Source organism: Triturus cristatus, chromosome 5_1 (assembly GCF_964204655.1).
Source record: "Triturus cristatus chromosome 5_1, aTriCri1.1, whole genome shotgun sequence".
In the NCBI taxonomy this organism is placed as follows: domain Eukaryota; kingdom Metazoa; phylum Chordata; class Amphibia; order Caudata; family Salamandridae; genus Triturus; species Triturus cristatus.
In genome coordinates this window covers 527,060,774-527,088,355 of record NC_140587.1, presented here as the reverse complement: position 1 = coordinate 527,088,355, position 27,582 = coordinate 527,060,774, and the positions used below count along the sequence as shown (strand labels likewise).

Genomic DNA, 27,582 nt, shown 5'->3' with positions numbered 1-27,582 from the left:
AAGTGACACAAGGATCATGCTACTGCTGCGGATTTATGATGAGTTGGGCGCTATCACACCACCATAATTTATTAATGCTACCCGCCACTGCCTCCATGTAGGCCCTCGTCACCAGCTGCTTTGTCTAGGGCAACACTCTCTATGCTGGAATTTTCACCTACTTATTCATAAGACTCCAGAACATGCAGAACACCACAGCCAGACTCATCCCCAAATGGACCGGCAACACCTCTCACACCAGAAACCTCCACTGTCAACCCATCTAGAAGTGATGCCAGTTCAACATCCTCACGTACACATGACAAAACTCTACACAACCAAGGACCATCCTACCTCAAACATCGACTGAGCTTCCCCTGCTCGCAAAACCCCTGAGCTCCAACTCACTCGCCCTGGCACACTACCCCCACATCCATCACTGCTGCAACGGGGGGCACTCCGTCTCCTACATCGCCACCAGGACCTGGAACAACCTGCAACTCCACCTTCGAACAGCACCCTTCGGACTTCTGGAAGAAACTCAAGGCCTGGCTTTTTACGGAGACACAATACCCTCGGCATCCAGATACCCCTAGAGGTGACAGTGCTGTGCTTTACAAATAATAATGTATTGATTGATATTAAAATAAGTACATTTATTTTGACTTCTTAAGAATATATGCAAATCTAATAAATTGCAAAATATATATACGTAAATAAAAATAATAATTTTATTTTAGAATATTTTTAGTTACCTTTTTAATTAAGGAATTATTATAAGTTTAACTTAAAAAAAAGAATTACATTATTCTTAATAATGTTGACATAACTTGTAGTCACTTTTAATATATAATAAATATATACAAACATTTTACTTTAGGTGTGGCTTTTTGTAATTGTAATTCTTTTCATAAAGTTCTAAATTTAAAACACGTAATGTTGTTTAGAATTAAAATTTAACACTAAAATATTTGTACTATTTTTTAAAAAGTTTATTAAACATTTTCTTTGCTTTTCCATGTATTTTACCATAGGGGGATCTTTACTCCAGTGGCAGAGATCTCCACCTACATGTGCAGAAATTACAAGTAGTAACTTTATATTTGTAAATTTCGCTCCTCCCCCTGTTTTCAAGGGTTGAGCCTTGTAGGTCTACTCTTTCAAGCAACTTTACACTCAGAAATTATGACCAGCTAAAAATAGTAAAGTGAAAAGTCAAAGAGTAAATTTACTGTTAAAAAATCTATACGTGCAAATTTTCCTTTGTGAATTGCATCCTATGTATTTGTCTATTTCCAGCCACACAATGGTGTATTCCATGGCATGAAGAACCCAAGAAAGCTATGTCATTTTATGAGTCAGGTGATAGGAGTACTTATGCAACAAATATAGATGACCTGTAGTGGTGTAGAGGTTTGACAATCTAAGCCCCAACCTCGTCCATTTACAAATAAACATATTAATTGCAGAATTTATCTCCAAAATCAGGGACCTTGAAAGCACCAGCACTATCATGCAAAAGATATACTCAAACCCAGAGTGCAACATTCATTTAAATTACCTGCATTCTCCCTCAGAGAGGCAATCCAGAGGAATCCATCTCAAGAAATTGACTGATGTTTTTTGCAATAGTAGGTTCACAATATATTGATCCATGCCCATCAAGCCATAGCATGGTGAGCACAGGACCGACGTCTGAGCATACCCGTCTTACTCGGGATGAAAAATGCAGAAGATCAACTGATGGATGGAATGCTGAACGATGGCAAACATTCACCCAGCAAAAAGAACTATTGATGGACAGAATGCAGAACAATGTCATACATTCACCCCAGTACAGAGATCTGGGCTAAATCCATTGTTTTTTTGCTCACCATGCCATTCCAGTTTGGACCCAGCCATATGCAAATCAGTCTTGACCCTGTGCCCCATGGGAACAGCCCAGCCCTAACTGCCAAGCCAGGTCCTCCCTGTACTGGAAACAAGCATCCTAGGACCGGTTTCGGGGTTTCACCCCTCTTCAGCCAGGATAGCTTGATTCCAGTGGCACGGAGAGCACGGGACTCACGTCTGAGCATACCCGTCCCACTCGGGGTGACAAATGCAAAAAGAACTATTGATGGAAAGAATGCAGAACAATGTCATACATTCACCTCAGTACAGAGATCTGGGCCTAAATCCATAGTTTTTTTGCTCACCAGTCTTGACCCTGTGCCCCATGGGAACAGCCCAGCCCGAACTGCCAAGCCATGTCCTCCCTGGACTGGAACCAAGCATCCTAGGACCGGTTTCAGGGTTTCACCCCTCTTGAGCACAGGACTCACGTCTGAGCATACCCGTCCCACTCGGGGTGACAAATGCAAAAAGAATCCTTCCGTCCATCATCTTGTGTGTTTTGCTGTTCACCCTATTTGGGAAGGAAAAAAACATTCCGTCCATCATCTTGTGTGTTAAACATTCACCCCAGTACAGAGATCTGGCCGAAATCCATCATTTTTTTGCTCATCGTGTGATTCCAGTTTATATGCAGCCATACACAAATCAGTCTTGTCCCTGATCTCCATGGGAATAGTCCGGCCCAAACTGGCAGACCAACCACAGTTGGCAGGTGCAGGTCTAGGTGTGAGTTGCATTCTGTGTGTGACAAAGGCTTCCACTTTGAATCTTGAACAGAAGGTGGCTACATGCCCCAGGACAGCCTGTCGGGAGAAAGTTACACCATCTCCCAGCCAAGGCCCCTTTCTTCCTTTTCTTGATAGCAATTCCCACCTCTCAGCAGGCTGCCAGGTGAAAGGTGGGGATTATCTATTACAGTGCTATTAGAGGCTTTTATGAAGTTAAATGCCAACTTTCTGAAACAGGCATTTCAAAATAGTGCTTTAAAATATGAGTAACATTATATTGGATTTTAAATTCCTTATAATTTGAGTCCTTGAATCATGGTTCTAGATATTTCCACACTGAAATTTTACATTACAAAGTGTGATAATGTCACCCAGTGCTTTCCTATTGGAGATCCTGCCTTGCAACAGTGAAAAACAACTTTGGAGGTTTTTCACTGTTAAGATATGTAAAACATAAATACACATTTTCTACTTTTTAAATACCATTTGCCCTGCCCTATGAGCATTTAGGGCCGACATTAGGGGTGACATACAAGTACTGAAAATTAAGGTTAAGGCCTAGCAAAGGGTTTATTTTGCCAGATTAAATGTGCAGGTTTAATACCCTTTTATAACTCCACACTCAGGCTGCAGGGGCAGGTCTAAAGACATGCTTTGCAATATCTCTTTAGTGGTGGCACACTATGTGGTGCAGTTCATTAATGACATTTCATTTACATGCCCTGAGTACACAGAGTACAATACACTAGGGGCGTTTAGGCAAGTTAAATATGCCAGTCAGGGATTTGCCAATTCTCTATGTCTTTAGGGGTCAGACCACATACACTAGGGCTGGAGGGCAATCAATCACTGCGCCAGCAATATCAGTCCAAACATTGGGAGGTGAACATGCCCAAAATGACCTTTCCTTAAAGTATGCCATCCTACACAGTCAAATGCCTTCTCTGCATCTAAATAGCAGTTGATATTTCATCTGCCTCATTCAATATTTGCCATTTTAGGTGTGAAAATGTTCTCATATCATCACCGAGCTGCTTCCTTGTACAAGGCCTACTTGAAAAGGATGTATCAGGTCAGGGATCATCATCTTCAGTCTCTTTACCAGGACTTTATCCAAGGTCCTAATGTCCATATTTGGTAGAAATACAGGATAACAGGTTGAACATTGCAGAAAGTCATACCCAGAGTTCAGAATGAGATAATAACCACTGTATTGGATTCAGGGCGCAAGGTCCCAGTGGACTCTGCACCCTTAAACATCACATTGAGTCCTAGGACGAGTCTATAATTATTGATCTTACCCAATCAGCTTAATCATGCTGGCATTCAGGACATAGACAGCACCCACCATCATGCTTTTTGTGTTAAAGTACCACCCTTCTTGGTCTTTCCATTTACAAATATTGTGGAAGGGGGAGTTTCTATTTGAAAGCTTTACTGTAACCCTCTTTCAGGATTTGCAGTTGTATCTGCCGATTGTGTGCTGCATGTCTTATGGGTATATATCCTATTCTCCATCCAATTACTCCTTAACTTGTCAGGTTTTCTAAGGGAGTAATTCGTATCTTGCAATAAGGCTTTTTCGGTGTGTTTAGAGGCAATGCATGTTAAAGGTGTTCTTTTGCACATATTGTAATATGTGAGGTCATTCACAATAAGTGACATTAATAAAGTTTTTTGAGGTGCAAGTGTGAAGCCATGTCCTCCCTGTTGTGCTGTGCAAAGTAGGTAATAAGGTCAGTTAATGAAGCCTGCAAGACTATTGTAAATTGTGTGTTGCACGTAATGAGACAAGCTACACCGGGTGTGTTAAAAAAAGGGGAGGGAAGGACAGGGATACTTGGTGACATACATCAACAAGAATGAGGAGGGAAAGTGGCTTATGAACAACTTTCACTCAACTTCAGCTGTCAGTAATGGTAAGTTGTCTTGATTATCAAAATCAGGGTCAGAAGGAAAAATGTCCTTTATACAGTCTGGCTAAAAGTCTTTTCCCCCCACTATCCTCTGGATCAATGCAAGCTTAAACAAGATTACAAGGTAGTGTCTTTCAACATTCCATGCATTTTAATCCTGTGCTACCCTTTACATTGAACGTGACTTCAGGAGCAGAATTTTGTTACCTATGTCAACACTTGAATAGCGTCTAATGTCACATACTTTCTATTTTAATACTCATTTATGTCTCCTCTCCCTTCAAGCGCTATGTCTGCATCTTCATATGCTTCTATAAAACTATCCTTCATATCAAGACATCTAGAAAGATGCTAGCTAACTGTAAGTAATGATAGCCCCAACTAGTGCCTGACTACAGCTGGTTTTCCAGGAGAGCACTCAGACTTGATCCTCTTGTGGAGTCTGCAAACTCAATAGTAAAGAACCTTCACAAACTTTAACAGAAATAATCAGCCCTCTCCAGTGAAGGCCCTATGGTTTAACTCTTTATGACTTTGTGCGCAACATAATATCATACGATAAGAAAATAGCACCATTACGAGAAAGTGGATTATTAGTTGAGGTGGATAGTAGTCCACCACAAGTAGTAATAATGCCACTATTCTTGTTTGAGCCATTCAAGGTTTTAATAATTTAAACCTGAGCTCATCAAAACATGAAAGTACAAAACAGTTAAAAAAAGGTTCAGAATTATATTGTGAAAGGTTGGTGTAAACAAACTTTTTACCAAATGACCTGCAACCATATTTTAAAATTGCAGATGAGTTGAGCATAGAAAAGGAAAACATTGCTTAGAGGGGAGACATGTTTATTCCACCTATTTTATTGAGGTTCAGGATTATTCAGGCTGGTCATGATGGACATTTAAGTCAAACCATTATTAAAAGCAAAATACGTTCTGTGTATTGGTGGCCCATCATGGACAGTGTGATTTGTGCACCCAGTGACAAATCTCTGAAAACTGTCACTATTTTACTCCATCCTGTGATGTTGCAGGACAGACCATGGTCCTAGTTGGCAGTAGATTTCATAGGACCTTTTAGTTCACTCTCGATAGGCACAAGTAATGACATAGAGTTTTAGTTGATTACTACAGCCGGTGGTGGGAAGTAGAGTTTGTTCAGGGACCAACAACAGCCACCGTGATTTTATTTTTCAACAAGATTTTTGTGCGAGAAGGTCTGCCTAGAGAGTAGTTATCTGATAATGGGGTGCAATTTGCATTGAGAGAAATGTGAGTGTATTCAGAAAGAAATGGAATAGTGCACAAGAGAGTTGTACTATACCACCTTCAAGCCAATGGTTTGATTGAGAAGATGAACCAAACATTAGTTGAGTGTGTACAATGGGCAATGAAAAACAAAACAGATGTAAGGTTGGCGGTAGATAGTATGTAGTTTTCTCATCAGACGTGTCCTAACACTGTTATTGGTAAGTCACCTTTTGAAGTCATGAGAGGTTGGGTGGCTGCTGGTAGAATGTGTCCTGCTTGGCTGATGGAGCTTCAGACACCATTGGTTCATGAGAGGGATATGGATGGAGATATTCACACCAAAGTTAAGGTCATGCAAACAAAGATGAAGAAATGTTTTGACCAGAAGCATGGTGTTGGTAAACTCAATGCAAATAATTTGTGTTGGAGACTGGGTTCATATTAAATAACCTGCTCATGTTCCCAAAGGTTTCTAGAAGAGAGAGTCAGGGTGGAAGCAGTGAGTGGTTGTGCTATCAAAATAAAAGGACATGAATTGTGGAATGTGTCTAGAGTGGTAAAGGCCCACCACAATACTGATCGCCATCATCCCAGTGAGGAGTTGTTCAGTACACCTTCTTGAAATGGATGTCTTGGAAAATTTCAGGAAGATGTCAGGGCTATAAGAATTATCAGAAAACCAGCTAGGTTCAGGGATTAAAGTGTTGTCCTAAATGTATTTGAATAAGTATGTAAAGTGAACATTATGTTCTGTAAATGTCACCTTTTCTTTCTTTCTTTAGGTTGTTTATCTTTAAACTTTAAGTAATAAAATTGGTTCATGTTTCTTCATGCAAAATTTGTACATGTTTTATTTTCCCATGTTGTATTTGTTTAGTAAAACAGATAGAGAAAAGGTACCCCCTAATGTGATTTGAGGTCCTAGAGGAGGGGGAAAAGCAGAAAAAAGCAATTACAGAACCTCTATCTGACCTATATTTCTTTCCTATCTCATACTAAATATGCTGGGCCTCTTTTTTTTTACAAAATAGAACAATTATTCTGGAGAAATCTTGAATCAAATACATCCATTTTATAAGAATAACATGATTTTTATTTTTTTGTTTTTTTGCTTATTTTCTAAGTACATACAACATTTGTTTTAATCAATTGTTCATAGTAAAGTTTCAAGAATCAATAAATCAACTTGATATGTCTAAAAGAAAAATGCAAGATTTTACATTGTTCTTATGAATAAATCATGCCCCTACATACTCAAACATTAAAAACAACATTTTCACTCCATAACATACCAATCATTCATCCTGTCACCCACAAGTGTAAAGATAAAATTCTAGCTCATGTAGCACATGAAAGGGAACATTACATGAAATATTGCAACAAACCTTTTTATATTGAAAACCTGTGTTGAACATTTCCAACTTTATCAAATTCAGACAAACACTGTTTCTCTTCTTTGTTGTCTATTCTAGAAGTTATGGTTTGCTTTATTTTCCTTTGGATTTTTTTCAATCAAACGGTTCCTTAGTGTCAATGGTCGACGTACGTTTCGGTGGAAAGAGAAAAAGTTAAACCACCTTCTTCAGGACCAGAAATTATTAGGGGTGGGCGGAATTTGCGGAATTAACCTTCGCAAATTATCGCGAGAATGTTTAAAATTATCGCAAACAAGCAGAAATATCGCGAAGATGCGGAAGGTTTTTTCCGGCATGTTCGCGCGATTTTCTGCATGGTTGCGGGTCGCCAACTTACCCATGTGGCTGCTTGCGGGCGCGGCCATCTTGTTTTGAGTTGTTCTCGCGGTGCATGATCGCGAGAAGAAAGACGTGATCGCGCGACGCATGACGTCACTGCGGGCGCGAACTGTCGCGAGACAGCGCAAATGGCTAAAAACAATACAACATCTCATGGAGAACGCGACCGGATCAAGAAAACTTGTCGGCGAACGCAGGGATTCAGGTAAGGCGATCGCGCGCGCGCGAGAATGTATCATTTTACAGCGCGAGCAAGAAACAAATTATCGCCAAGCTGCGGAAACCGGAATTTTTGACATCTTCGCGCTCTCCGCGGAACGCAAAAATGTCAAATTATCGCAATTTCCGCGAACGGAACGAAATTTTTGCCCAGGCCTAGAAATTATGCAGAGCTAATGTAGAGTAGGACGGGGAATTGTCTGTCAACATGAGGAAAAGTGGAGTATGAGATAGAAAAGAAATATAGGTCAGATAGAGGTTCTGTAATTGCTTTGTATTTGTTTAGTAAATCCATATCCTTGCAAAGTCTGTTTATTTGCCGTTGTAAGGAGTGAGATGTTGTAGTAATCTACTACATGAGCTTCCTGCACACTGTATGCTTGCGCAGTTCTGCATGGAGTGGGATTCAGAATTCGATATGGAATGCAGGGGATTTGAATGAGGAGCGTTAGATGAGGGCGGTGTTGTTGTGCTCCTGGTGCTGTAAGATGGATCACAAATATAAGCACCGCAACCAGAAGACTATTTGTCACCATTGCCACAATTGCACTACAACAATAATTCAATCATAAATCTGATAAGGGAAATCTAGATTGGTCTCACTGCCAAAGTGAGATATGACATAGGCAGGGAGTGCTTTGATGAGTTCCAAATTGATAGAGGGATAAGGCAGGGAAGCCTACTTGTGCCTTTCCTTTTCATCTTTTACAAGAACAACTCACAGAAGGTGTTGTTGGAGAGGTGCAGGAACATCCCTCAGATTGGACATTGTCCTGTCCCTGCACTCCTGTGCGTGAATGGAGAGGTTGATGGCCCGCACTCCAAAAGCCCTGCAACCCCTTGCACGGGAACTGGATCACAAGTTTAACCTGAATACATCTTTTACTATGGCGTGCAGTCTCACCCCACACAACCCTTGTTGGCACAATGACAATGAGGTTAAATTAAAACATACTAGTACTTTCTCCAATGTAGGAATACATTTTGATGCTGTCGGTACTTGGAAACAGCAACTTAACATCAGGAATTACCAACTTGTGATGGCCTCATCTTTGTCATTTGCCTATGCTGCTAAGCTGTGACGGATGTCTTTAAGGGAAATGTGTGCAATCTACCAGGCCAAGCTTTTCTCAGTACAGGGCGGGCATATGGGGACACGCAAAGACAACGAGGCGGCAGATCGCTGAAAATGGCTGTTTACGAAGATTGTGTTCCCTTTCCCCCAGATGTTTATCCTATTTGAGCCAGAGGGCCTTGGGTATGCCTTTCATTGAAGATCTTATTAGGCTTTGACCACTCTTGCTGCGGCACAGGGTTTGGATGAACAAGCAGGCTTCGCTAAACAGATTAATACTACAGGACTTTTTGGCGCAGGATAGGGTTTTTCGCCACTCCTTGGTTTATGAACATCAAAACTTTTTGTGACAAACAGGAGAGACCAAACTTATTTAACGAGCTGGGAAACTTGACTCAGATGGAAAAGGCAGAATTAAAGTGTATGTGTCTTCTTCTATTTGAGGAATAGAGCCTCACTCTACCCAGGCGCAAGAGACAGTGTTGGCCTATATTTCACCCTATCTCCCAGTAAAGACATACCGCCATATTTACTCGATATTTTAGCCTCTCAACACCAGATTTACAGTTAACCTGATTTATCTCAAGGCCATCATTCATAGACGTAATGACTGGGCGAGAGAAGACAAGGTTACTTGCACGTAGTTTTTTTTGCCTTTTTTATGATGCCCCTACAACTGATTTTTATCAAACCTTGACTAATTAAACACACGTTCAGACAATGTATTCCCTAACCGTTATTTTTGCAGCAATTACAGTCTGATGAGGTATTTTTTGTAAAGTTTGCACTTGTATACATAATGCTTTGTCTGTTAGAAAGAGCTTTCGCGGATGTATGTTGTACTCCTTAATGACAAGGATATCAGGATAGACCACTTAAAATAAAACGAGGTGATTGTCTATATGTCCAATGTATTCTTAATGTATATTCTTTTTGATATAGAGCCTCATTGTAGACACTTAATTTAAATGTAGATCTCATGTTGTTTAATCACAAACAATGAGTTGAGATTTTAAAAACGTACTTACGGTTTTTAATCTATAAAACCGAAAAGAATGTATGAAAATTACTATAATTAAAACTTAAATCATGCATGGAAAACACTCATAAAACAATAGTACATTTCCCATGAGTACTTAGGAAAAGTCAAGAAATAATTCTAAAAGAAAGTATATATCTGACTGAGGAGCTAAAATAGTTTATTGTGGTAGGCTAAGTGTTCTTATAATAGAATATCTGAGATTGGTGGGTACTCCTGTAGCACTCAGTAGTTCGTCTCCTTAACACTAGAACAATTTTCTTTTTACTTTACAAATTTGCTGGTATTTGCAGCCCAGTAAGAAAAAAAATGCAATAATAGTCCCCTGCGGTCTTGACATAAAATCATTATTGCCTGTAAATGTTACACAGGTAGAGACGTTCAGAGATCCCCTAACTTGCTGTGTTTACTCTCTAAGATTTCCGCTATATCTGTCTTTGCTAGCAAATCCTTTAGAATTTAAATTCTTTGCCACCTTTAAGTAATTGCATATGCTACTTTATTTACCTCCATGCATGCCGTGTACAGATTTTGTCTTGCAGAACCATGTTAGTATTCTTTAGCTGACTCAAGGATGGTTCTTCGAGCTAGTTCAGAGAATTGAAAGAATTAATGTACTTGTATTTGTTTCGGGAAGCAATGGAAATAGATTCCAGTATAAGCGCACACTAAATACAATTGCAGGAAAACAATACGGAGAAAATAATGTTTTATGTCAGCAAAGGAGCTTTAAAACGATGATTCTCAATGATTCTGCCCCTGGTTAGATTTTGACCTGTGTGGTGTAGCCACAGTCGAGGTGAATAATTTTAAACCGTGTAAAACTCATTGTAAATCAAAACTGCTATCATTAAAAATGGGGACCCCCTCGCTTTCGTCAAATGGTCAGATTAACCAATAGTTTTGCTAACACCTGTCACTTGGGAGAACCTTCGATTTTTTTTATTGATGCAGATTAAGTGTGCAGGTTTTGGGATGTTTATAAATCTTGGAAAAGTTGTAAATTTAAGAATATGATAGCAGGAATCTCACTAGAAGCAGAATAACAACATAGGAATTGTTTGAATTACTCATCTAGCTCTGATAGGAAGTCTCACAAAAATTGCGAGAAGGCGCATTGAAGTAGCATTTTTAGATTAACAAAAATACTTTAATAAAGGCCTGCAGTGTTGGAGAGCATACGTTTTTTCCGTGAATGCTCAACGCAGGTAGACACAATTATTATTTTGTGTCTTATTTAAGAAAACGTGCGACTTTACACCAAGTACGAGCCGTGGGTTATAGGTTGGTTGGATTGACAAGATTAAATTGTGGATTGACACAGGATTTAAGAGGCACTTGTTTTAGCGTTATAAATAACGAAAGTATGCATCATCAGAAAGCTATTTTAATCAGTCTGAAATACTCATTCACAAAACACACATATTTGATAATTTATTCCAATGAAGAATGTACACTTTATTGTGGTTATGCCATTGATTATGTCTTGTGTGGTATTGTCTGTGGCATCGTGTGCGAGGTCATGGCAGTGCATTATTTATTTATTTTAAAAAATCTAATGCTTCATTCCTAATGAGAATATACAATGTATTTATGTGATGTAATTTGTGATATCATCTATAAAATCATATGTGAGATAATGAACAGCACATTGAGAGTGAGTTATGGTTGCATTACTAACAATAGGTGAATTGTAGTGCTTTTTAAGTGGGAATTGTAACCATAATGCCCTTTCAAATGAATGATTTTAAGGAAATATCTGTGTTTTCTGTCAATTGCTTTTTGCCTTACGGCTCATTAATTATAGCTCTCCTTAAACAAAGTTATTTCAAATATTTTATTTTATGATAATGCACCCAGATCCAGTACACACACACTTGAAATGCTGGGTTTGGGTGATGACATAACAAGCCACAAAGTCCAGTGGTTTATAAATGTCACAATAACCTCGAAATGGAAATATAGGATCATATTACATGTAACCCATTAAGTATTTTTATAGTACATCTTTATTTTGGGGTAGTTATCTTTAAAAGGTGTTTTTGTCTGATTGCAGCTAAAATTTACAATTAGAACCTTTATATTTACCTTTCATTAATGCATTGTTGATAAAATACCAGTGAAGGCCAGAAAGCAGACAGCATTTACCACATAAATATGGATTTACTGCATTTGCCCCAGAATTTGCTGCATCATTTGCAAAATTTGCAGATTTCAGAAAAAGACATTCAAGCTGAAATGGATGGAAGCAATAAGGCAAGAAAGTGCCAAATTATTTGCATTTTTGCCACTGGCAATTGACAGTAGGTAATTGAAGTTCAAACTAACTTTTTCCATTGACAAAGCATTTTTTGTTTTGCTACTTAACAAATAATCACGAAATTCTAAAAGTTAGTTTGCCATTTAGTTTAACTGCTGTGTGGAAAGTATTGGACTGATTCTTCAAGCAGGGGCCGAGAAAAAGGGGGGTTCTAAAATGCGTTTTCCCCATGCAATGTTTGTAGGGATCTTGCAATTTTTAGACATGACTACAGCCCGAACTGCTGAATGGAAGTGCACCAAATTTTTAAATCTAGAAAAAGCCTTTTTGTAATTTTGGGAAAAACTGTTCAGTAGTTTTGGAGTTTTTAAAGAAAGAAATATTTGTATATTTTGGGGTGCAGGTCCTTCGCTGATCCACCCCGGGGGATCAGCGGATCCGGGGACAAAAGCAAGGCCCTGAATGACTGGCTGCAACCGGAAAGGAAAGTTGCAGTTTCCAATTTGTTTCTTAGCTGGGCCCCGTGGAGAAAACATGAATAAACACTCACAAAAGGGGTTAGGATAGAGGGAACCTGACCCCATAGGATGCATGAAAGGGTCTCTTAGGGAGCCCTCATGGGCAAAAGATTACCTAAATGTTTTTTGGGGGCCGATCTGTGGATCCGTGCATTCACCATGGGGCTTAGTGCGGTCCCAGTATAACCCCGCAAAGGATTCGAAGATCCCCAGCCCAATGAAAAAAATAAAAATAAATAACACACACCAAACCTCACTGCACAAGGTCAAAGGTTGTGTGCAGAGTGGGGTTGGATGTAGCTGCAACATAGTCAATTGCACCAAGGACCGAAGGCCCTGGAGCAACCAAGCCATCTATCTCCATCCTGTCTGGAGCTCGCAACTGCGACCCTTCATTGGCTAGCCCAAGGCACATCACACCAACGCTAAGCTGGGTTTTTTGACCAAGCCTCGGCAAGGCTCAAAATGGTCCCTTGATGTCGATCAAGAGTTTGAGATTGAGTTTGAGTTTGAGTTTGAGTTTGAGTTTTAAAGAATTTGTAGAGCGCTCGTACACCAGGCGGTTTCTTGGCGCTATGTGATTACTACTGCTCAAGGGGCATGACAACTGAGGGATCAGGGTGGTTAGGATTGGAAGGCTTCAGTAAAGAGGAATGTTTTGAGGCCTTTGCGGAATAAGGGATATTGGGAGCAAGACCTCAGTTGGAGTGGGAGAGAGTTCCAAAAGGCGGGGGCCGTGGTAGAGAATTTGGAACCTCCCCACTTTTTTCGTTTGAAGCGAGGTACCACCAGCAGTTGCTGGGTTGTGGAGCGCAGTTCTCTAGGGGGGATATAGTCTTGAATGGCTGTGTTGATAAAAGCCGGGGCAGTGCCAGACCGGGCTTTAAAGATGGTACAGCCAAGCTTGAAAAGAGCGCGTTGCCGAACAGGGAGCCAGTGGAGGGATCTGATGAGGGGGGTGACATGTTGTGACTTGGGTGAGTTAAAAACCAGTCGGGCCGCCTGGTTTTGAACTAGTTGTAGGCGCCTCACGAGGTACGCAGGCATGCCATGGTAGAGGGCGTTGCCGTAGTCCAAGCGAGACGTCACCATGGCCAGGAGTATTAGTTTGAAGGCGGATGGAGAGAAAAAACGTGAGACTTTCCGGATAGTTCTGAGGGAGAGGAATGCTAAGGAGACGACGGCACTGACTTGAGAGTGGAGAGAGAGTTGATTGTTGATTTTGAATCCAAGAGTTTTGACAGAGGGGACCGGAGTGGGTGGGGGGCCTAGAGAAGGGGGCCAGAAGGAGGAGGACCAGGGACTGGAGCAACCACCCGTCAACACCAATTCCGTTTTGTCGGGATTGAGTTTCAGGTGGTTGAAGTTCATCCAGTCCTGGATAAAAGTCATGATGAACTGAAAATTAGAAATTGACTGGGGGGAGGAAGAGAGAGAAAAAATAAGCTGGAGGTCGTCTGCGTAGTTGTAGACAGAGACCTCCAGTTGCTGTATCGCAAAAATAAGGGGGGCAATGTAAAGGTTGAATAGCAAAGGGGACAAGGAGGATCCTTTGGGGACCCCGCACTGGACTGGGCGATAGTCAGCTGAGTACTCGCCCAGGCGGACCGCTTGGGTGCGCCCACTCAAGAAGGAGGAGAGCCATAGCAGGGCAGTCCCTCCGATTCCCGCCGCCTCGACACGTGAAAGTAAGATGGTATGGTCCACCGTGTCGAATGCGGCGGAGAGATCAAGAAGGACCAGGGCCTGGGGCTGACTGGAATCCATACCTTCTCGAAGATTGTCCAGGACCGATATAATTACTGACTCGGTTGAGTGTGCGGGGCGAAAACCAGCCTGCCTTGGGGCCAAGACGCTGTATCTTTCCACGAATTGGCTCAAGGTTCTGACCACATGGCGTTCCAGCACTTTTGCCAGGAAGGGCAGAAGGGATATGGGGCGGTAATTGACTGGGTTTGAGGAATCCGCGCCAGGTTTTTTTAAAATAGGTACAATCACCGCCGATTTGAGTGAAGGGGTAACAATACCCTGGGATAAGGAGCTGTTGAGAAACAAGAGAGGTGGAGTGGTGCAATGGGTATAGATCTGCTTCAGGATATAGGCAGGGCAGGGATCCAAGGTGGAGCCGGATTTAACCATAGGAAGAATGGAGGTGAAAGAATCAGTTGGGAGGGGGGGAATGGAGTCCAGACGAGCTACAGCAGGAGGGCAGCAGGGGTCGGTGAAAGAAGAGGATGGGGGAGGAATCTTGGCCTTGATCGTGCTGATTTTATCGAGGAAGAAGGAATTAAGGGAGTCACAAAGTGATTGAGAAGGAAGGGGTTTGAGAGAAGCTCTATCAGAATAAGCCAGGTCTTGGACGATGGAGAATATTTCTCTGGGCCGGTTCTCCGCAAGTTGAATTTTGGATGAGAAGTAAGCCTTTTTGGCTTCCAGAATAGACTTCTTATATTGGGCTAAGAGGGTGGTGTATTGGAGTCTAGAGGTGGGGCAGTAATCTCGTCTCCAAAGGCGTTCCGCTTGATGGAGGTTGAGTTTTTGAGTCTTTAGGTCGTTGGAAAACCATCGGTTGGCATCTTTGAGGCGTTTGGACGAGATGCATTTCAGAGGGGCGATGGAATCGCAGCCAGCCCGCAGCCAGCTGTTGATAGATTCAGCCTGTGCTGAGGATGGCAGCCCTGAGAGGTCGGGGCTAGATGAAGAGAGTGTGGCCGACAAAGCCGCTGCATCAACGCGGTTCCATGATCGGGCCCAGACGTTTTTGGCAGGGAGGGGTTTGGGGAGTGAGTGGGGGCATAAAGAAAAGGTGATCAGAAAATGATCCGACCAAACGCAGGGAGAAATGGAGAGTGAGGTGACCGGACAGTCTCGGTACCAAATTTGGTCAAGGATATGTCCCAGCCTATGGGTGGGGGCTTGGACCGCAGAAATAAAATTGAGCGAACGGAGTGAGTCTGAGAACTCCTTGGAAGTTGCACATTCCGTGGGGTCGGAGGGCCAGAAGTTAAAATCTCCAAGAACTACGATGGAAGAGTGGTTGACAACTAGGGTAGCCATCAGGTCTTGGAAGTTAGGAAGGAACGATTGCGGGGAAGATGGAGGTCGGTAGATAAGAACACACGTGAGAGGGGGGGTCAGGGAAAGTGAACGGGCAACTAGACAGTCTGATGAGCCCAGGGAGGAGAATGCTAAAGATTGGAACGTAAGTTCTTTGCGGGCAATCAGGGCCACCCCTCCACCGGGCTTTCCGGAAGAACGATCGACTCGGATAGCATAATAGGATGGTGGGAGTATAGCCAGTAAGGAGGGGAGAGAACTGTCCGAGAACCAAGTCTCAGTAAGGAATAGTAGGTCGGGTTTGTGGGACTCCAATAGCGAGAAGAGATCGAGCTGATGTTTAACTGCCGATCTGGTATTAAGATACATTGCAGAGACGGCTGTGGGACGGTGGCCAGTGGCAGACGGGACTGGAGGACAACTGGCGCGGGGCAGAGACCGGGAATTCGATTGGGATGAAGTTTGGGAGGATAAGAGGCCAAGTTTGGTAATTTGGTTGACGGCGGCATTCGCCAATGGCCACTTGCCTTGTAGCTTGATCAGCTGCGAGCTGGAATAATGGATAAGAGGGGTAGAGTGACCTGCCTCTGGCCTCGGTCGGTCGCGGACGGGCGCAGACGGGCTTTCCTTAGGCGTGCCTTCGGCGCGCAATCGGCGCGCCCGCTGCGCTCGTCCGCTGCGCTTCCTGTGGAGGCACATTTTTATGGGGAGAGAGTGGATGGGCGGTGGGCGTGGCCTCCGAAGGGGGCGTGGCTTATGATCGGAGCAAGGCGCTGGGATAGCGTTTCCCCGCCGTTTCCTATCAACGGTGATCCCGCTTGTCAGCTAAAGTAAATTGGGTGAGTGAACTTTTAAAATACACAAGAGCACAATAACAAGTTTAAAAATAGAGCACTCTCCCGGCTTTCCGCCTCAGGAGCAGAGTAACAGCAAGTGGAGGATCTCACGGTGTTTTAAATAGAAGTGCCATCTTAAAATTAATCAGCACTTAACCCAACTTGATGCAGTTGCAATCAAATCATATAGAAGGAGGTACATTCAAGCCCAACCTGGCCTCACCATGCACTGAAATCACAGTAGGTACCTGGGCTAGTGAACCTATAGCAACTCTGATATGGCTGAACAAGGAGTCCTTTCTAAATTGAGGCATAGAAATTAGGAAACCTGAGCCAGAACACTATCCAAGTCCACTCCTTCGCACTGAGAGATTAGCAACCAAATAGCAGTCACCAGCAAAAGGATTCCTAAAGGGAGCAATAGATCTATTAGAATATGGTGCTCACAGAACTCCTCTGCATAGATCTAGTTCTTGGAAGCCAGAAATATCAGCCCAACTCCCTTGCACAGGGCAGGTCACCACGCATATAGTGCCAGGACATACTTCAAGAACAATGAGCTCAGCATGAAAACAGACATGTGGGACCCAGAATTTACCAGCAGTCGGTAAAGCTGTGCTCTTGGAATGTAAATGGGCTTAACAGCAAGGTGGGTGAGAATGATTTACCTTTTTTCTTCAACCCTTCGACGTTCTGCTATTACAACAAAGCTGGTGTCAGACTTCTATTCCTTCAAGCGGTTTAAAAGAATTTTAAATTGGGGCAATCAAGTCATCCCTGTCTGGAAAAGCATCGGGAGATTTTACATCTCATGACCGCCAAATTTATCTCAATCAAAGCAGTCCACAAGTTATTTAGAATTACGTCAGGTATGACCAGTTCAGAAAAGAATGCATTTGGTCTCTAGAGAGTTTTGGTCTATCCACATTAAATGGTTGTTTCTCTAAGGATCAACCAGCTGCCCACACTAGGGTAACACCACTTCTTTTGCGATCCTGAACTGCACTTTTGCTAATGCAGAATTATCCCCAATGATCATGTCCTATGGCATAACTTCTAGAATAGAGTGCGACCACTTTCCCCAGCATGTGGAGTTATCTCTGCATTTTCCAAGGACTCCGTACACATGCATACATGGTCAGGGTACATAGCAGAGGGAATCATGGACTTTGTTAGAGCTTATGTGACCACTGACCAATCAGGCACAATTTGTCAATCAACACCTGCCTAGGTCTGGGAGTCTCTGGTTACTGCCCTTACTGCCACTTTTTCAACTGAAGCTGCATCACTACCTAAAACCCAGCTTGGTTCTCTCCACAACTTTTACAGATGAAGAGGCAGTTAAACAAGGAGTCTCGACAAGCCCTCAAAGCCGATCACTTATTAATCAAAAGACAAGGAAAAAACTGTCAGCCATGAGGCAAGCCTGTAGAAAGACTATCTGGTCAGTCAAATCTGTCCTTCAAACAAACATATGGACCAGCCTGCTCCATGCGCGCATACTAGTGAGTGGCAGTCTATTTTGGGCTTAAATCAATAAATTGGTAAATTGGAGGTATCACAATCTGAAAAAACTTCCCCGTGACCTAAATTTCTTTCATACGTCGAACATTAATTTCAACATGGGCTAACCAACAGTAAATTACAACAACAAAAATAACCATATTTGTAAATATTAACATTGTTTATTTAATTTCTTTGTTTTATCAAAAACATTTTTCATTTCTTTTGCTTTTTAAAAAAAATATAAAACCAATATTTGGAAATATGCAGACAATATTAAATAATTATTACATGACATACAAAACAATTTTTGATTCAGTAACCCCTGAGAGAAAAGACAAACGAACATTCAATCATACTACCTCACATACATTCCACTTACTATACACTCATACCACATTCAGCAATACATATATCTAGAGGTAGGGAGACAAAAGATTCCACAGTCTCCACGACCAATGACCATAACCATGTAGCAGGATCCGAACAGCATTGGTCGACACGTGTTTTGGTGGCTTTGAAGAATGATGACACCACCTTCCTCAGGACCTTAGCCAGATATCAGACCAATAAGACCACACCCAGGGGATACTAGTATTGTTGATATCAAAAGACAGGCCACTAACAATATCTGTCTTTGTTATCTTCTTAATTGATTTAACACGTTCTGTATGACTAAAAACCTCTTATGTGCTGTACATTCAATAAAATGTATACAATAGATTGTATCAGCAGGGTAGAGTATCCTTATGAAGCGGGCTTTATGAGTCAGTCACAATATAATCGTTTTATGCCGGTCTGCTTTGTCAGAGTCTTATTCCTAGAATTGCGTGATAGTCATGATCTGTGCCCATGGCTTGTGATATAGGGGCACAGAAGTGTCTAAGATTTGGCAGCAAAGCGACCAGATGGGAACCCTCCTGGAGTAAGTGGAATGTATGCGAGGTAGTATAATTGAATGTTCTTTTGTCTTTTCTCTCAGGGGTTACTGAATCAAAAATTGTTTTGTATGTCATGTAATAATTATTTTAAATTGTCTGTATATGTTGCAAATATTGGTTTTATATTTTAAAAAAAGCAAAAGAAATTAAAAAGATTTTTGATAAAACAAAGAAATTAAATAAACAGTGTTAATATTTACAAATATGGTTATTATTTGTTTGGAATTTACTGTTGGTTAGCCTATGTTGAAATTAATGTTCGACGTATGAAAGAAATTTAGGCCAGGGGGGAAGTTTTTTCAGATTGTGTTGTTGTTTTCCCCTCTACTCCCTGACCTCAACTTAATTCATATATAGTGGGGGTCCCCTACTTTTGCTTTGAATTGGAGCTGTCGACATCACAATGCTGGTATGATTGAAGCAGAGTGGATTGGACACATGATAGCTGTTTATTCATGCACATAGACCTAGCAAAGGCCCTCCGTTTAACAGAGGAAACAATATCTTCCCAATCAGATGGCACAAGGTGGAATGAGTCACAGGTTCAGCACTCTCTTAAGTGTCTCAGATCAAAGGGGGACCCAGACCCCAACAGGCTCCACAATTCAAGCACAATCAACAATTCTGGGCCACCCATCTGACCGCAACATTCATTTACTACTTTCAAACCAACACCGTACTGCCTTCCTGGTGAGGCAGTATCTTGCAGGCAATTTACAAATTTGGCCTTAGTCTAATCCAGCCAACTGTAAACTCACTGCTCTAATTGATGTTGACGCAAAGATTTATGCCTCATATCTCTTGACAGATCTGGAAGCCTGGGTTATTTCAGCCAACATAATCCCAGTGACCCAGACTGGCTTTAGAGCAGGTATGAGTACTACAACTAATCTCCTAGCCGCCAGCCTCATCACAGAAAAAGCTAAAGACAGTTGTTCCAAAGTCTTTGCATATTTTGTGGACGTAAAAGCAGCATTTGACTGAGTTCCAAGGGACCGACTTTGGGCCAAGATGAGCAACTGTATGGTGCCTCCTAAATTACTCAGAGCCATTATTAATCTGTATTCTGATACTTGGGTCCAAATTAAATTAAGCAGTGGCCATAGCACCACTCATAAAATCCTGATGCATATTGGCCTAAAACAGTGGTATGTGTTAGAACCGTGTCTATTCACATCTATACAGCTGACTTAGACATCCATCTTTCTGAAGTACCATGTGACCACCACAAAATATTAGATGAACCTTTAAGATACCTCCAATATGCTGACAACATTGTTTTACTGAGTCAAATCCTGGTTGGCCTTCAGCGCCTAATTACCAAACTGGCACAGTACACCCAAACGCCGGGGCTAGAATTAAATCACAACAAAACCAAAGTGGTCTGCTTTTCTTCATCTTACAGGTCCTCTCATTCAAACTTCAAGTGGAAAGTCCTTGATAAACCATTCAAACTGGTCAATTCCTTTAAATATCTAGGTGTGCTTAAGGATGCTCAGACATCATTTAGAGGTCATCTAATGTTCAGAAGAGCCACTGCATATAAACAATAGTTTGCAAAAAAAGATTGGCAGTACATCTGAGCACTTCCTGCTCCAAATCATCAGAGCAAAATATCTACCATCATTAATGTACGGATCCGAATTAATGAAAGGAAATGACGCAACCATTCTAAACCTGCTCCAATCAGTGCTCTTCAAACTTCTTTTTCGTTTGCCACAATAGATAATCCAACCACAACTCATACTGGAGTTTGACCTGTTCCGTCAAGGCCCAGACAGAAGCAGAACAATCACTAAATTCAGCTGGAAGCAACAAGTAGCTTCCCAAGCCTTGCTCACTGCCAGGTGTTGGGTGGAACTTCTGAGGCAGCCACCTTGATAATCTTCGTGGCCATTGGTGATGCAAATGCCCCTCCACAAGCTAAAACTTGGCAAATCCTGGACCTCTAATTTGGATTTTAGCACCTTTAAAAAAAACACCAATAGAGCTACAAAACAACTCTTGTGGATTATCATTAAAGCAGAGTTTACAGAGAAAAAGCATGCATGGGCAGGGCTGTCGTCATATTCTATCTGGTCTCAACCATACTTAACAACTCACATCACAGCATCCGTCCAACATGGACTTTTATTAATCCGCCTGGGGACATATCCCTCTAAGGACTCTGTACACTTTTGGAAGCAGTCTTGGCCAGACATTCAATGTTGCTTTTGTGGTTACAGCCAAGAAAGCATGCTTCATCTTTTGTGCATATGTTCTACGCTTTTATCCCTCTGGCAAAAATTGTTACGCCAAGCTTTAAGGGCCTTGCAAATAAGGTTTTGTCATCCTGCAGTAATAACTTTTTTAAATGGACACAGTGTTCAGTTTCCATGTAAGACAACTAGGTTATTGCAGCATGTGGGTGAGCTGCTCCCACAATAAATACTGGCCCTTATCCTTGCAGCTATGGTTGTGGACTGATGTTTAACTGATTTTATTATGGGTTTGCACTGTAGTCACCTTTTTAACATTCTCCCGTTTGATAAAATTCTTTTTAGACTGGCAACAAAAAGAATCATGTCTAATCATATACCTAAATTGCAGTAGTACTAAAAATGTAGTTAATACAGGAACTCTTCATATTTTGTTTCCGGATCTTTTGCACTGTTCTTGAATTTAGCATTCAGACTAATTTACTTGTTGGTAGTCTAACTCGATTATTAGCTCTGTTCATCAGCAATTTTAAAAGAACATATTGTATTAATATGTTAATCCTTTCCCTTTTATTGTTCTTTAATGTGTTTTATATGTACATGTAATGGTTTTAATTAACTTTGCATGATAATAAATACATTGAAAGCTGCAAAACCCACTTCTCATTCCCAGGACTGGACAGGGGCACCTCATGCAAGGGTAGTACTTCCAGAGGGCTTAGTCTAGCAGCACTAGTAGAAATGTAGGAAGTATTTTGTGTCCCTGACAGTTCAGGAAACAGGAAGCCAGCTAGCCAGCCTTTGGAGTCACTCTGGGTTCAAGTGAGATGGGTCCAGTCCTTGTCCTCAGCAGGGCAGAGATAAGCAGGCAGCAGGGCAGCTCAGCAAAGCAGAGAAGAAGCTTCTCAGAACAGTCAGTCAAGGCAAACTGGCAATCCTTACAGCACAGCAGTCTTTACCCAAGCAGAGTTCTTCCCAGGTCCAGTGGTTTAGTGATTTGGTATGGCAGAGCCCCAGTATCTATACCCAAAGGTGCCTCTGAAGTTGGAGTGACTCCAAAGCCGCTCCTTGAAGTGCACAGGTCCCCTTTCATCCCAGCCTTGTCTACTAGGATACATGTGGAGGGCAGGGATGGACTGGAAACACAAACCAACCCTGGGAATTCTGTCAGGTCAGCCCTGGTGTGGGGTGGGTGGGGGTTGTGCTAGCGAGAAACAGCACTGCTTCCGCTTTAGCACTGCTGCTGGTTTAGTTGCGGAGGGCCTTGCTGCAAAACTGCCCCCTAGTAACAAAACTGGCCTCTACCACTTGAAAACCAGCCCCCAACCTTCCGGCACACCGGGAAAACATCCGGTCTCTGCTACGACCAGCCCAGCCCAGCCCAGGTGGAGGGTAATCAGTCCTTTGTGTGGGGACAGGACACAGCCTATTCAGATGTAATTGTGAGCTCCCTCTCCTCCTTCCTGCTCAGGAAGTCTATCAGAATGTAGATGAATGCAGACGAGTTGTCTGTCACACCTACCCTTCCGTCGTTTGTGGCTGTCTAGAGGAAATGTACAAAGTATAGCTGTCACCCAGGCCAGACGTATATTGGAGACAGGCTGCAGGCACACAGAGCAAAGCTAAGAGTACAGAAATGTCCACTTTCTAAAAGCAGTATTTCTAAAATCCAAAGATATGAGACATGAATTAACTACTCCTTTCTAAACAGGAATTACAGCTTAAAAGTGTTTTAAGGAATTCCCAATGCTATACCATGAGAGGAGTATGCCACACAGTAGTAAAAACAGGACCTGTAAAACTGAAAAGTACATGTATGGCCTTTTACTTACACAGCAGTCTGCCCTGAGGGCTACTTAGGGCCTACATTAGGGGTGACCTATGTGTAATAAAAAGTGACTTTAAGGCTTGGCAAGTAGTTTTAAATGTGAAGTCGAAGTGGCAGTAAAGTGCACACACAGGCCCTGCAATGGCAGGCCTGAGACAGGTTTGACAGGCTACTTGGAGGGGGGGGGGGGTGGCAGTACCCTTACTGCAGGCCCACCAGTAGCATTTAGGTTACAGGCCCTGGGTATATGGCAAAGCACTTTACAAGGGACTTATAAGTAAACTTATTATGCCAATCAGGCATATACCAATGTCACCACGTTTTAGGGGAAAAGAACATGAACTTTAGCACTGTTAGCAGTGGTAAAGTGCTCAGATTCCTATGGCCACCAAAAAGATACAGCATAAAAGTGGATGGAAGCAGGCAAAAAGTTGGGGGAAGATCACCCTAAGGATGACAGGTCTAACAGGCATCTTGAATGAGCTTCCACTCTTGGATCCCATATGTAACACTCTATTTCATCCACAGGTATGTTGAGTTCGTCATTACCTCGGTCTAGCACTAAATGTGTTCAATGTTTCCAGGTTTTCCACTTCAGAAATTAGCAAATTCACATCAAAGTTCTCAATGTCTGGGATATTGTGTTCTTGTGTGTAGCATGATATGTCATTTCATTTCTAAGGGACTTAAAGACATTGACCCTTGTTTGTGTATGAATAATTGATAGCTCATGACAATAAAACTACACACCCTTAATACCTGTAATTCGGCAGTCACTAATATTCTAGTTAATATATTAATGACTGTCTTGTCATTACCACCCAGAGGTATTGCTTCTGTCTGTTATTGTTCCCGGTGCCCATAAGTGCTGAGACTCTTGCTAGATCTCTCTATTTCCCTCCTCCTTTTTTTCTCTTGTCCTTCCTGCTGTGGATCAGCTCTTCTGTCTGCCAAAGGGTATGTGAGAGCTTGTTTTTTTTTGTTTATATGCATCATTCGACATTTCTCTAAAGAGAAACCTGGTGACACATGGGCTTGCTGGACCACCCAATTTTTCATTGTCTTGATTTGAGCACATGTCACAAGTAACATTAGTTGGTACAGATTCTCGCCTACTTCCATTGACAAGCTTATTATAATTCTTGTGTATGATATCACATTACTTTGAGAAGGTATAAACAATCCCTGAATTATAATCCAACCAGTCTCTGGAATTTCCATACTTCTCTTTCATTGGTATACTTCTTTATTTTTCCTAGTCCCCATAAACTTTCTAGATTAATTTTTGTTCTTTGTTGTCGGGGAGCTGCAAATTTATAGCCTCAATTTACTAAATCTGTATTGTCAGCATTTTTGCAGAAACTGCTGCATTGTTAGCTGCCTACTCATTCAGCATCTCGGATCTTGGTTCCCAAAACCGGGGACCATTAAGCTCAGGACACTAACCACATGGACCAGATCTAAATAATTCTGAAGGGTTCTGAAGGGTTTATTTTCGTTGCAGAGGTCAGAGATGTTTGTAGTGCTGCCTGAAAGGTTCTGCTAAGATGGGTCTTGATTGTAAAGTGGTTTTGAGATGTCGTTACCTAACTGTACCATCATGGCTGAAGAATAAAAAAGAATCAGACTAAGATTAGGCCTTCTGTAGAATGAATTCCTTACTTTAAAGGAAATAAATAAATTCTTTTATCCCAGTTAGATATTTCTGAGCCCTTATTTTGTTGAGAATAATAACTGGGTAAACACTCATACATTTTATTTAAAGGAATTATAATGTTCATGAACATGGATTTCTTCTTTGCTATATAATTCTGGTTAAGACCCTTTGCTTAAAACTTCTTTACATGAAAAACACATGGCAAAAACCAAATATAGAGATCTGCCAAGAGTAATATGCTGTTGAATAACATTGTTGAGGGAGGGCAGGGTCATCATGACTCACTCGAGGCTTCACCTCTTTTGAGTCAGGTCCCTTCCTCAAACTATATAATGGTACTAAACAGTAGCGGCTCGTGGAGGGAGTTCGGAGGGGGCAGTGAGGCGGGGCAGGGTGGGGAAATGTAAATACCAGAATATGGATGAACGGAGGTAAGTACACATTTAAATTAATAAAACAAATTCCTTTGCGCGTGCTGCATCGCATTTTGCGATGCAGCATGCGCAACGAAATTCTTTTTTTTATTTAAATGTGTACTTACCTTCGTTCATCCATATTCCGGTGTTTACATTTCCCCACCCTGCCCTTCCCCCGCCCCGCCTCACTGCCCCACCGAACTCCCTCCACGAGCCGCTACTGGTACTAAATAACACAAACATGCATATACACAACCACACAAACAAACACACACACACCTAAAGACGGCCCTGTCATATCTAAGTAAAGTTAACATCATTTAAGCATATGTATTTTACTGAAATAAAATCATAATGCTCTTTATCGTTGCATTTCTCTCTTTGCCTAGGTATTAAGGAGCCATTCTGCCAACCAAGAAGCGCTGCTTTCACAACTGAGGGACCAGCTGGAAGTTCAAGAGTACGTATTGTAGAACAAGATTCTACATTCTTTCTGCATGGCTATTCTTATGTGTTCTATACAGTGTAGTCCGAAATGAATGCAGTTTGATCTATGGAAAATCTATGCAAAATGAGAAACGCCTCGGAAGAGTTACATTTGCAAATGGGCAATCATGTAGTCAGTATAGTTGTTTTGAAAATAAAAATTGCATTTTGTGCAAGGCAAAATATTCACAAATTCTCTGTTTGGAAGTCGCAAGGGGTTGTTTCAGCAAGATTCGTGGCAGCTGGGAGTCCTGCCTCTAGGTACCATATAGTGCGATGTTTAGAGTGTGTGCATGAAGCCTTATGTATAGAGATGTCAGCTTTAGTTTGAAAGATAAACATATTTTTATTCATGCATTAGTGCTTATAGTGATCAATGACAGTATGTGGCATACATTAGAATTTGTTTTTGATCAGCGAAAAGCAATTATTCATGAAACTCAAAACAGAAAGCAGAGCTGAGAAAGAATGAAGAAGAATTATGGCCTTCTGACTGGGAAGGTAATTTTAATATAGACGAGCTTGGTCCAAGTCCTGCCGTTTGGATTGATAGATCATCTCGCCGAACTATCATTTCAATAATCTCAATGGCAGTGCAGCCGCGGATACTTGGTACAATATTATAAATTAAATTTATGGCAAATGTCATTGCAGGGAATATGGAAAGAAATCCGTCATTTGTGTTTGTGGACGTTAACATAGGAAAAAAATGTATGATTCTTTGGCAAAACATAACAAAAATGATCGATTGGATAGGGCTGGCATTACGGCTCACTGAAAATCTCCTTTCTCCATTACTGCTTCATTAATAGACTTGAATTACAGCGGTATCTGCTTTACTAGCCCTGCCTGCTGCGTGAATAGTTGCAACCGATGCTGTGCAGTGCTGCCCCGGTGATTCCAGGCATGGCGAGTGTGTCTTTGCAGTTTTCCTAAGAAATTGATCTGATGGTAATCATTGTGTTCCTTGGTCTATGTGAACTGCCTATAAAGTAGCGTGCCACATGGAATAAATGATCATTTTTTCAATCCTTTCTGCATGTTCTCGTCTCTGGAAATAGCATATCGTGAATACACCACGATAGGAGCTTTTTACGATACAGCGAATAACAGTTGCTGGATAAAAGGCCAGGGCTGGCAGAATGTGCGCCACCTGCCATGTAGCCACTTGGCACCTGTGATAGAGCCAAGTAGCCTTGAGTGGGGCAACTCTTATTGTGCACTCAATGGAGATTGGCCAAGGCAGTGGGGCAGGTCCTATAGTGCGACCTATTGTTTTGCAGCATAGTGCAACTCTTCTGGCGGAGATGCCTGTTATAAAGAGGTTGTGGTATCTAGCATTCCATAATTAATAAACGATCTAAGCTAATACGTAAATGGTACCTGACACCATGCATGTATAAAAGTTAATACCTTCAGAAAGGGTGAACGGTGTTGTACAGTAACATATCTGTGTGCTGACTATGAATTGACAGGTGTAGATGAGCAGTTACAGTATACATATCTGATAGACAAAGTGTGGATAGAAGTAGCTAGAATGATTTTATTATTTTTGTATTATATGTTAGAACCAGGTCTGGCTTTTGGCTAGACCTGGTCTGAGTTTGCGGGGTTCTGTGTAAACTCCACTGTGCTACACGTAGCTCCACAAGCGGCAGAGTGCGTTAGTGTTGCTTCTTTTTGCTACTCGAGTAAATTTTCCACTCGAGTGAAAGCTTCCTCAACGTGAATGAATGGTTTCTCAATGTATGCAGTCGTGACCATCCACGACTGCCCACGCTGAGAAATCTCGCTGGGAGGTGGTCTAGCGTTGCATTTTCCTCGCCCGCCAACATAACTTTGGTTATTGGGAGTGAGAAAAAAACTCTGCTTTAATTATTCGGAACTCTGCATGCTCCGCGCAGTGCAGAAAACTTTGCAAACTCTGCGAACGATGAGGAGTTCATCGCCCATGCCTACTTTTGGCATTGGCAAGCTGGGCCCAAGCCCCAGGGCGTCACTCTTCAGACGGGTGCACAGAGCT

General features: G+C 41.9%; 1 protein-coding gene across 2 annotated transcripts in view; it reads left to right on the top strand.

The window, feature by feature from the left end:
• Positions 1 to 27,582, top strand: part of LOC146831152 (uncharacterized) — a 1,851,363-nt gene that overhangs the window by 1,506,798 nt on the left and 316,983 nt on the right. For both annotated transcript variants that reach the window (XM_085605390.1, XM_085605389.1), the window contains one exon: positions 25,463 to 25,533. In XM_085605390.1, coding sequence (XP_085461516.1) covers positions 25,463 to 25,533 — 71 coding nt within the window. The remainder of the gene's footprint in view (positions 1 to 25,462; positions 25,534 to 27,582) is intronic.